The sequence below is a fragment of the Oncorhynchus tshawytscha genome, linkage group LG11 (genome assembly GCF_018296145.1).
Source record: "Oncorhynchus tshawytscha isolate Ot180627B linkage group LG11, Otsh_v2.0, whole genome shotgun sequence".
NCBI lineage: Eukaryota > Metazoa > Chordata > Actinopteri > Salmoniformes > Salmonidae > Oncorhynchus > Oncorhynchus tshawytscha.
The window spans coordinates 14,641,526-14,653,889 of record NC_056439.1 but is presented as its reverse complement, the minus strand read 5'-3'; the positions used below and the strand labels follow the sequence as shown (position 1 = coordinate 14,653,889).

Below are 12,364 nucleotides of genomic sequence, written 5' to 3'. Positions count from 1 at the left end.
TCCCTTGATCACTTCGATGAGTATGTTCCTTGCTGGCTCTCATTTTGCACAACCTCTCCCTTTGTCCTACCTATCATGTGCCCCCATGTCCATCTTCTTCCACTTGCCCTTTCTCTTCAATTTTCACCCTCTCCCTCTCTATTTCTTCATCTTTTCCATTACTCTCCCTCACTTTTTAGTCGCTCTCTTTCCTACGTCTCTTCATCTTTTCTTTCTTCCTCTCTTCCTCCATCCCTCCACTGAGTCTGTAATCTTTTTAACATGGGGGAAAGAACTGATTGTTCATTAGAGAAACAGAAAACCTATTAGCTAGCCTAGTACAGGGCTAGCTGTCCCGGGGCACTGTTTGTCTTGGCTTTGTTCACTCCGCTGTATGCTGCTGAATTTGCCATTGACATATTTATTACAACCAAGAGAAACACACACACACATACACAATGGCACATGCATGAGCAGGCAAGCACACACACTTGCGGATACACAACCATCCACACGCGCATACTCACGCACTGGTACATAGCCATGCTCACACACACACACACACACACACACACACACACACACACACACACACACCCTAGCCTGCCAACTGGCCCCATATCCTGATCATTAGCGAGATTATACTTTCCTGAAAAATATGCAATATTAATTCACGCGTCATTAACTTCTGTGTGGAAACTGAGGGAGCAGTTAAGCGTCTCTGGTGGTGGGATGAAGTCTCACTGAGACAGAGAGAAACAGATTCCAGATCAGTTTACAGCAGGTTGGTGTCTGTCTCTGAAATGGAGATTCATTTTACCTGACAGGTCTTAGATCAGAATATAGCAGGTTGGTGCCTGTGTCTGTTAAGGATATTCACTTGTGCTTGACAGGTTCTACAGTAGATCAGAATATAGGAGGTACAGTGTCTGTTTTATTTTTGGCGATTGAGTCCTCAGCATACATAGACACACAGGCTTTACTCAGAGCCAGTGGCAGGTCATTAGTGAAGATTGAAAAAAAGTATGTCTATAGCAGGTACGTTTTTCTCTGTTATAGACATCATACTGTGGAACGAGCTAAAGCAGGTACTGGATTAGTGTTTGTCAATCCTGGTCCTAGGGACCCTAGTTTTTCCCCCTAGCATTAATACACCTGATTCAAATAAGCAACTCATTATCAAGCCTTTGATTAGAATCAGGTGTGTTAATGCTAAGGCAAAAACTAAAATGTGCACCCCTTTGTGTCCCCAGGACCAGGATAGAGAAACTCTGTTCTAGAGCACCATACCACAACCCTAGTGAAGTTAATGGCAGCCACAAGCTACACCACTACTGAAGTTAATGACAGCCAGTAGCTACAGCCCTAGTGAAGTTAATGGCAGCCACTAGCTACAGCCCTAGTGAAGTTAACGACAGCCACTAGCTACACCACAAGTGAAGTTAATGGCAGCCACTAGCTACAGCCCTAGTGAATTTAATGACAACCACTAGCTACACCACTAGTGAAGATAATGACAGCCACTAGCTACAGCCCTAGTGAAGTTAATGGCAGCCACTAGCTACACCACTAGTGAAGATAATGACAGCCACTAGCTACACCACTAGTGAAGTTAATGACAGCCACTAGCTACAGCCCTAGTGAAGTTAATGACAGCCACCAGCTAGTGACCCTAATGAAGTTAACGACAGCCACTAGCTACATGCCTAGTGAAGTCAATGGCAGCCACTAGCTACAGCCCTAGTGAAGTTAATGACAGCCACTAGCTACAGGCCTAGTGAAGTTAATGGCAGCCACTAGCTACAGCCCTAGTGAAGATAATGGCAGCCACTAGCTACAGCTCTAGTGAAGTTAATGACAGCCACTAGCTACAGCCCTAGTGAAGTTAATGGCAGCCACTAGCTACAGCCCTAGTGAAGTTAACGACAGCCACTAGCTACACTACAAGTGAAGTTAATGGCAGCCACTAGCTATAGCCCTAGTGAAGATAATGACAGTCACTAGCTACACCACAAGTGAAGTTAATAAGCCACTAGCTACAGCCCTAGTGAATTTAATGACAACCACTAGCTACACCACTAGTGAAGATAATGGCAGCCACTAGCTACAGCCCTAGTGAAGTTAATGGCAGCCACTAGCTACAGCCCCACTAGTGAAGTTAACGACAGCCACTAGCTACAGCCCTAGTGAAGTTAATGGCAGCCACTAGCTACAGCCCTAGTGAAGTAATGGCAGCCAAGCTACAGCCCTAGTGAAGTTAATGACAGCCACTAGCTACAGCCACTAGTGAAGTTAATGGCAGCCACTGACAGCTAGTTAGCCCTAGTGAAGTTAATGGCAGCCACTAGCTACACCACAAGTGAAGTTAATGGCAGCCACTAGCTACAGCCCTAGTGAATTTAATGACAACCACTAGCTACACCACTAGTGAAGATAATGGCGCCACTAGCTACAGCCCTAGTGAAGTTAATGGCAGCCACTAGCTACACCACTAGTGAAGATAATGACAGCCACTAGCTACAGCCCTAGTGAAGTTAATGCAGCCACTAGCTACACCACTAGTGAAGATAATGACAGCCACTAGCTACACCACGAGTGAAGTTAATGACAGCCACTAGCTACATCCCTAGTGAAGTTAACGGCAGCCACTAGCTACAGCCCTAGTGAAGTTAACGACAGCCACTAGCTACAGCCCTAGTGAAGTTAATGACTGCCACTAGCTACAGCCCTAGTGAGGTTAATGACAGCCACTAGCTACAGGCCTAGTGAAGTTAATGGCAGCCACTAGCTACAGCTCTAGTGAAGTTAATGATAGCCACCAGCTACGACCCTAATGAAGTTAACGACAGCCACTAGCTACATGCCTAGTGAAGTCAATGGCAGCCACTAGCTACACCACAAGTGAAGTTAATGGCAACCACAAGCTACACCACAAGTGAAGTTAATGACATCCACTAGCTACAGCCCTAGTGAATTTAATGACAACCACTAGCTACACCACTAGTTAAGTTAATGGCAGCCACTAGGTACACCACTAGTGAAGTTAATGACAACAATTAGCTACACCACTAGTGAAGTTAATGACAGCCACTAGCTACAGCCCTAGTGAAGTTAATGACAACCACTAGCTACACCACTAGTGAAGATAATGACAGCCACTAGCTACAGCCCTAGTGAAGTTAATGGCAGCCACTAGCTACACCACTAGTGAAGATAATGACAGCCACTAGCTACACCACTAGTGAAGTTAATGACATCCACTAGCTACAGCCCTAGTGAAGTTAATGACAGCCAACAGCTACGACCCTAATGAAGTTAACGACAGCCACTAGCTACACCACTAGTGAAGTCAATGGCAGCCACTAGCTACAGCCCTAGTGAAGTTAATGACAGCCACTAGCTACAGCCCTAGTGAAGTTAATGGCAGCCACTAGCTACAGCCCTAGTGAAGTTAATGGCAGCCACTAGCTACAGCCCTAGTGAAGTTAACGACAGCCACTAGCTACACTACAAGTGAAGTTAATGGCAGCCACTAGCTATAGCCCTAGTGAAGATAATGACAGTCACTAGCTACACCACTAGTGAACTAGTGAAGTTAATGACAGCCACTAGCTACAGCCCTAGTGAAGTTAATGACAACCACTAGCTACACCACTAGTGAAGATAATGACAGCCACTAGCTATAGCCCTAGTGAAGTTAATGGCAGCCACTAGCTACACCACAAGTGAAGTTAATGTCAGCCACTAGCTACAGCCCTAGTGAATTTAATGACAACCACTAGCTACACCACTAGTGAAGATAATGGCAGTCACTAGCTACAGCCCTAGTGAAGTTAATGGCAGCCACTAGCTACACCACTAGTGAAGATAATGACAGCCACTAGCTACAGCCCTCGTGAAGTTAATGACAGCCACTAGCTACAGGCCTAGTGAAGTTAATGGCAGCCACTAGCTACAGCCCTAGTGAAGATAATGGCAGCCACTAGCTACAGCTCTAGTGAAGTTAATGACAGCCACCAGCTACGACCCTAATGAAGTTAACGACAGCCACTAGCTACATGCCTAGTGAAGTCAATGGCAGCCACTAGCTACAGCCCTAGTGACGTTAACGACAGCCACTAGCTACAGCCCTAGTGAAGTTAATGGCAGCCACTAGCTACAGCCCTAGTGAAGTTAACGACAGCAGCCACTAGCTACAGCCCACTAGCACACTACAAGTGAAGTTAATGGCCACAGCCACTAGCTATAGCCCTAGTGAAGTTAATGGCAGCCACTAGCTACACCACAAGTGAAGTTAATGGCAGCCACTAGCTACAGCCCTAGTGAATTTAATGACAACCACTAGCTACACCACTAGTGAAGATAATGGCAGCCACTAGCTACAGCCCTAGTGAAGTAAATGGCAGCCACTAGCTACACCACTAGTGAAGATAATGACAGCCACTAGCTACACCACTAGTGAAGTTAATGACAGCCACTAGCTACAGCCCTAGTGAAGTTAACAACAGCCACTAGCTACAGCCCTAGTGAAGTTAATGGCAGCCACTAGCTACAGCCCTAGTGAAGTTAATGACAGCCACTAGCTACAGCTCTAGTGAAGTTAATGACAGCCACCAGCTACGACCCTAATGAAGTTAACGACAGCCACTAGCTACATGCCTAGTGAAGTCAATGGCAGCCACTAGCTACAGCCCTAGTGACGTTAACGACAGCCACTAGCTACAGCCCTAGTGAAGTTAATGGCAGCCACTAGCTACAGCCCTAGTGAAGTTAACGACAGCCACTAGCTACACTACAAGTGAAGTTAATGGCAGCCACTAGCTATAGCCCTAGTGAAGTTAATGGCAGCCACTAGCTACACCACAAGTGAAGTTAATGGCAGCCACTAGCTACAGCCCTAGTGAATTTAATGACAACCACTAGCTACACCACTAGTGAAGATAATGGCAGCCACTAGCTACAGCCCTAGTGAAGTAAATGGCAGCCACTAGCTACACCACTAGTGAAGATAATGACAGCCACTAGTGAAGATAATGACAGCCACTAGCTACAGCCCTAGTGAAGTTAATGACAGCCACTAGCTACAGCCCTAGTGAAGTTAATGGCAGCCACTAGCTACAGCCCTAGTGAAGTTAATGACAGTTAATGACAGCCACTAGCTACAGCCCTAGTGAAGTTAATGACAGCCACTAGCTACAGCCCTAGTGAAGTTAATGACAGCCACTAGCTACAGCCCTAGTGAAGTTAATGACAGCCACTAGCTACAGCCCTAGTGAAGTTAATGACAACCACTAGCTACACCACTAGTGAAGATAATGACAGCCACTAGCTATAGCCCTAGTGAAGTTAATGGCAGCCACTAGCTACACCACAAGTGAAGTTAATGGCAGCCACTAGCTACAGCCCTAGTGAATTTAATGACAACCACTAGCTACACCACTAGTGAAGATAATGGCAGCCACTAGCTACAGCCCTAGTGAAGCCACTTAAGTTAAACAGCCACTAGCTACAGCCCTAGTGAAGTTAATGGCAGCCACTAGCTACAGCCCTAGTGAAGTTAATGACAGCCAACAGCCGAGCCCTAATGAAGTTAACGACAGCCACTAGCTACACCACTAGTGAAGTCAATGGCAGCCACTAGCTACAGCCCTAGTGAAGTTAATGACAGCCACCAGCTAGACCCTAATGAAGTTAACAACAGCCACTAGCTACAGCCCTTGAAGTGAAGTTAATGGCAGCCACTAGCTACAGCCCTAGTGAAGTTAATGACAGACAGCCTAGTGAAGTTAATGGCAGCCACAGCCCTAGTGAAGTTAATGGCAGCCACTAGCTACAGCCCTAGTGAAGTTAATGACAGCCACTAGCTACACAGCCCTAGTGAAGTTAAACAACAGCCACTAGCTACAGCCCTATTAGTGAAGTTAATGGCAGCCACTAGCTACAGCCCTAGTGAAGTTAACGACAGCCACTAGCTACAGCCCTAGTGAAGTTAATGACAGCCTAGCTGACAGCCCTAGTGAAGTTAATGACAGCCACTAGCTACAGCCCTAGTACAGCCCTAGTGAAGTTAATGACAACCACTAGCTACACCACTAGTGAAGATAATGACAGCCACTAGCTATAGCCCTAGTGAATTTAATGACAACCACTAGCTACACCACTAGTGAAGATAATGGCAGCCACTAGCTACACCACTAGTGAAGATAATGACAGCCACTAGCTACACCACTAGTGAAGTTAATGACAGCTACTAGCTACAGCCCTAGTGAAGTTAACAACAGCCACTAGCTACAGCCCTAGTGAAGTTAATGGCAGCCACTAGCTACAGCCCTAGTGAAGTTAATGACAGCCAACAGCTACGACCCTAATGAAGTTAACGACAGCCACTAGCTACACCACTAGTGAAGTCAATGGCAGCCACTAGCTACAGCCCTAGTGAAGTTAATGACAGCCACCAGCTACGACCCTAATGAAGTTAACAACAGCCACTAGCTACAGCCCTAGTGAAGTTAATGGCAGCCACTAGCTACAGCCCTAGTGAAGTTAACGACAGCCACTAGCTACAGCCCTAGTGAAGTTAATGACAGCCACTAGCTACAGCCCTAGTGAAGTTAATGACAGCCACTAGCTACAGCCCTAGTGAAGTTAATGACAACCACTAGCTACACCACTAGTGAAGATAATGACAGCCACTAGCTATAGCCCTAGTGAAGTTAATGGCAGCCACTAGCTACACCACAAGTGAAGTTAATGGCAGCCACTAGCTACAGCCCTAGTGAAGTTAATGACAGCCACTAGCTACACCACTAGTGAAGATAATGACAGCCACTAGCTACAGCCCTAGTGAAGTTAATGGCAGCCACTAGCTACACCACTAGTGAAGATAATGACAGCCACTAGCTACACCACGAGTGAAGTTAATGACAGCCACTAGCTACATCCCTAGTGAAGTTAACGGCAGCCACTAGCTACAGCCCTAGTGAAGTTAACGACAGCCACTAGCTACAGCCCTAGTGAAGTTAATGACTGCCACTAGCTACAGGCCTAGTGAAGTTAATGGCAGCCACTAGCTACAGCTCTAGTGAAGTTAATGCAGCCATAGCCACCTAGTGAAGCTGACAGCCACTAGCTACATGCCTAGTGAAGTTAATGGCAGCCCTAATGAAGTTAACGACAGCCACTAGCTACGTGCCTAGTGAAGTCAATGGCAGCCACTAGCTACACCACAAGTGAAGTTAATGGCAGCCACAAGCTACACCACAAGTGAAATTAATGACATCCACTAGCTACAGCCCTAGTGAATTTAATGACAACCACTAGCTACACCACTAGTTAAGTTAATGGCAGCCACTAGGTACACCACTAGTGAAGTTAATGACAGCCAACTGCTACGACCCTAATGAAGTTAACGACAGCCACTAGCTACACCACTAGTGAAGTCAATGGCAGCCACTAGCTACAGCCCTAGTGAAGTTAATGACAGCCACCAGCTAGCCCTAATGAAGTTAATGGCAGCCACAGCCACTAGCTACATGCCCAGTGAAGTCAATGGCAGCCACTAGCTACAGCCCTAGTGAAGTTAATGGCAGCCACTAGCTACAGCCCTAGTGAAGTTAACGACAGCCACTAGCTACACTACAAGTGAAGTTAATGGCAGCCACTAGCTATAGCCCTAGTGAAGATAATGACAGTCACTAGCTACACCACTAGTGAAGTTAATGACAGCCACTAGCTACAGCCCTAGTGAAGTTAATGACAACCACTAGCTACACCACTAGTGAAGATAATGACAGCCACTAGCTATAGCCCTAGTGAAGTTAATGGCAGCCACTAGCTACACCACAAGTGAAGTTAATGGCAGCCACTAGCTACAGCCCTAGTGAATTTAATGACAACCACTAGCTACACCACTAGTGAAGATAATGGCAGTCACTAGCTACAGCCCTAGTGAAGTTAATGGCAGCCACTAGCTACACCACTAGTGAAGATAATGACAGCCACTAGCTACAGCCCTCGTGAAGTTAATGACAGCCACTAGCTACAGGCCTAGTGAAGTTAATGGCAGCCACTAGCTACAGCCCTAGTGAAGATAATGGCAGCCACTAGCTACAGCCCTAGTGAAGATAATGGCAGCCACTAGCTACAGCTCTAGTGAAGTTAATGACAGCCACCAGCTACGACCCTAATGAAGTTAACGACAGCCACTAGCTACATGCCTAGTGAAGTCAATGGCAGCCAATAGCTACAGCCCTACTGAAGTTAATGACAGCCACCAGCTACGACCCTAATGAAGTTAATGACAGCCACCAGCTACAGCCTCATGAAAAAGACTCTCACTCCTTTCTGAAGCCTCCTTAGTTTTTTGAAGTGTGGTCTTTTGGTCCGCTCCAAGACACGGTTGTTCCTGGTGTCTACTTTGTTCTATGTTGTTCATGAGATGCTAAGATACTCAGTTGTTCCTGCCACAACCAGCACATTGAAGAAGGTTTATGAATGCATGTTAGAGCTGACAGATGAACACTCTACTGTAGCTCCAAACATGTTTGGTCGTTGCTGCTTTATTACATAACGCTCTCACCAGCTGGGTCAGGAATTCACTTGGCTCACTTCAAAGACATACCGCACTCCTCTAGTATAACCCTTTGTTTTTTTTTCGTCCCTTTTCGTCCCTTTCTCATCTCTCCGTCTCCCTCTTTCTCATCCCTCCATCTCAGAGTACGAAGATGAGGAGTGGAGCGCCTGGTCACCATGCAGTGTCACCTGTGGCCATGGCAACCAGAAACGTATCCGTTCATGTGGTTACGCGTGCACGGCGACCGAGTCCCGGACCTGTGACCTGGACAGATGCCCAGGTGAGAGAGACACTTATGTAATGTCATCAACAATGGCCATGTTTCGTGGCTGTGTGATGTCATCAGACCTTGCCTGTCTCTGGTTGGGTCCCAGTAGTTCCAAATAGCATCCTCTATGTGCCGCCTTTCCTTCATGATCACTGATTTCAAAGCACTTTATACGTGTTAAAGCAACAGGCTAAAACGTATCCCGCCTTTCACATATTAGTGATCAGTTCTACAGCGATTGTACCATTAGGCTTTTCCTAATAGGTCTGCCTGATGCTTCTAGAACAGGGCTATTTATATCTGTACAGTTTGGACTTGGACAAACGTGATGTTGATCCCTGTTAGTGTGTTTAGTAGTGCGCTGCCTGTTCTGTTGCCCCCCTGCAGAGTCCTGGTGTGTACACAGCTCCATGTCTGTTTTAAAACGCTCAATGAAGGCTCGTACTGCTACCCAGGAAGGTGTGTGTGGGTGTGGGTGTGTGTGCAAGTGTGAGTGCGTGCGCGTGTGTGTGTTTTGGGCATAGACAGTCCCCCTAGTCATATCAACAGCTACTCAGAAACCATTTTTTTCCTTTGCCTACAGTATGAGGCTATCCATTCAGCAGGTTTCTTAACCAGTGTCTGTGTCCCCTCTCTCTGTAGATGACCTGTTAGCAGTGACTGAGCTGATACCTCTGGAGACAACAAATGGCACTGACTCCCTTGACACAAGTATGTTTGTTGAAATGTGTGACAAGTTTGTGTGTGTGTTTGTGTGTGTGTGTGTGTGTGTGTGTGTGTGTGTGTGTGTGTGTGTGTGTGTGTGTGTGTGTGTGTGTGTGTGTGTGTGTGTGTGTGTGTGTGTGTGTGTGTGTGCGTGCGTGCGTGGCTGTGTATTAGCTGGTTGTCCCTTTTTCTGTAGCCAATGGTCCATTCTAGTATTTGGGGGGCCTTAATGGTCTGTTCCGTTTAGGGAGGTTTAAACTGTTCTACTGGGGCTCCAATCATAGAGAGACTGCAGGAGTCCAGTTGGGGTAGTCAGAATTCTCCCTCCCTCCACCGAGATTGTTACAAAGCCCATGAAAAACCCAACTGTTCCTCCAAGAAATGTTTGAATGGCTTTTTAGTTTGTCTTTTATTGCTCTCCCTACATCTGGCACAGGCCAGTGAAAGGGATAGCTCTTTTCACTCTGGGCAAAAATAACAAAGAATATGCAACAAAAACATAACAAGATAAAGTGTCATAAGTTTTTTTTTTTTGCTCTTTCCCCAATCCACTACGGAACATAAATGTTTATAATGAATAGGTTCCAATTTGACCGCAGCCTTCAACATTTTATTCTCTAGCACCGACTATGGCTTTGTTTTTGAACTCATTCTCGTTCGCTCTCCGTGGTCTTTGAGAGCTTTGCAGCCCCCCAGTTCAAAGTAATGGGTTTTAACGCGCTGAAATCACTCCTTTATGCTTGGAAAGTCTCTCTGGTTTCCTCAGAGTTACCAATGCTGTCTTAGCTTATAATCCTTCCCGAAAGTTATCTTTTTATTACGGCCAAAACCTGAGCTGTTGAAAGAGAGCGGTTGATTTCCGTGATTAGTATGCATTGTAGTATTTCATAGGTATATATACTGTATATATTCTATGTTGTGGAAAATGTACTAAATATGGTCCGAATCCATTTTTCATTTATATACGCATTGAAAATGTGATGTTTCACACAAATCATGCATAGATGTCAATGGGTGATTTGTGCGAAAGTTCACGCTTTGTGTGTGTGCCTCAAGCTACGATTCAACTCTATATGTGTGCATCACTTACAGTAGCAGGTGCTTACAGTGTATGTTTCTGTGCTTATTGATAGTTAATTCAGTTCTGCTGATCCTTGATTGATCCTTGTCGATGGCCTATTGACTGTTGTGGTATTGATTGATAGATTATTCATCATCTGTTGACTCCTGTATCATTTCTCTCCTCCCCAGACGTGGACAGCTGTGAGAAGTGGCTGAGCTGTAAGAACGACTTTCTCCAGAAGTACCTCCACCAGGTGCTGACCGAACTACCCAGCTGCCCCTGCTCCTACCCGTCCGAGGCCGTCTACAGCGCCGTCAACATCTTCGACAAGACTCTGCGTAAGACCTACCGCTGGCGTGACGCCTCCGGCCCCAAAGAACGGCTGGACATCTACAAGCCCTCCGCCCGCTTCTGCACACGCTCCATGCTCTCCTTCGACAGCACCACGCTGGCCGCGCAGCACTGTTGCTACGGTGACCACATGAAGCTGATCACACGGGGGAAAGGGGCGGGCGCGCCAAACCTCATTAGTACGGAGTTCTCACCGGAGCTGCATTACAAAGTGGACGTGCTGCCCTGGATCCTGTGTAAAGGGGACTGGAGCCGCTTCCACTCTGTGAGGCCGCCCAACAACGGGCTGCAGTGTGCCCACAACCCCACAGAGGACGTGTACCAGGCTGAGCTAGAGGAGGCCCGTGAGTACTGAGGAAGGAGAGGGGGAGGAGTACTGAGATCCTGAGTGGGGAGAGTCATACGTGGTTCAAATGGCTCTATTGGATTTGGGCATGGGCCACATACTGAATATATTGTGTTAACTATCAGTTGCTTTGGATGAAAGGAGACCTGGACATCCCCTCCCCCTTATTCAATGTTTGGTCACATTGTGGTACAGAGTTTAGTGAACACCTACATTTTTCTAGTCAGGCTTGACCCATCCAAAACTGAGTCAAGTTGAATAATCTTTTTTCAATTTTTTTATTTATTTTTAAGTTGAATATTTTATCTGGTGTGCGTGGGAAAACTCTATGATCTTAATGGCGCGTTGTTATGACATCATCACCATCAAGCGTTTCCTCATTGGATGACTCATCAGAATCCACCTGCCAATTGGAATATGCTTTCCTGTGGATGACTTACTGTGGTGTTACGGGAAGAGAAAAAACAACTATTTTCTAACTGGTAATTTATTGCTTGTGAAAGTCCGAATTTTGGAGAGCGTTTTTCTTTTGGGGCTACACTCAAAAAACAAGAAGAAAAAAACACTGGTTTGTAAACGTTGGGAAATTTTAAAGAGGGAGAGACTGCAATGAGATTGTCCTAGTTCTCTCTGACACCCCTCAACCCACCACCCCATAGACTCACATGTGCTGCTGCTATTGAGAAAATGGATGGGGGGGGGGGGTACAGGGGGATGGGATGGCTCAAGGGTTGCCATGAGCTGTTCCAGAACCCCTGAGGGAACATGGAGGAACATGGATAGTGTATTTATTGGACTCATATTGGGCCTGTATTGTATTTACTCAAATACTCTGATGTCTCATGAAAGGAATTCCTGTCAAGCTGCTAAAATGGGGATGAATTCAAAACAGAATGTTAGTTGTTGTTTGTCTTAGACTTGAAGCTCTCTCTCACAATCTCTGTCTTCTTTCTATCCACCTCTCTCCCCCTCTCTCTCTCTCTCTCTCTCTCTCTCTCTCTCTCTCTCAATCTCTCTATTTCTCTCCCCAACGCTCTCTCTCTCTCCTGGCCCCACTCCAGTCGGAAGAAAAAAAACAGA

At 46.2% G+C, this 12,364-nt stretch overlaps 1 protein-coding gene across 1 annotated transcript in view; it reads left to right on the top strand.

Annotated features, from left to right (window-relative positions):
- ism2a (isthmin 2a) overlaps nucleotides 1-11,983 on the top strand; it is a 49,592-nt gene extending 37,609 nt beyond the window's left edge. Inside the window, exons 5-7 of the mRNA XM_042330604.1 lie at nucleotides 8,694-8,831; nucleotides 9,462-9,530; nucleotides 10,776-11,983. Of these exons, the coding sequence (XP_042186538.1) occupies nucleotides 8,694-8,831; nucleotides 9,462-9,530; nucleotides 10,776-11,293 (725 nt within the window). The 3' untranslated portion in view covers nucleotides 11,294-11,983. The remainder of the gene's footprint in view (nucleotides 1-8,693; nucleotides 8,832-9,461; nucleotides 9,531-10,775) is intronic.
- The last annotated feature ends 381 nt before the right edge of the window (nucleotides 11,984-12,364 follow it).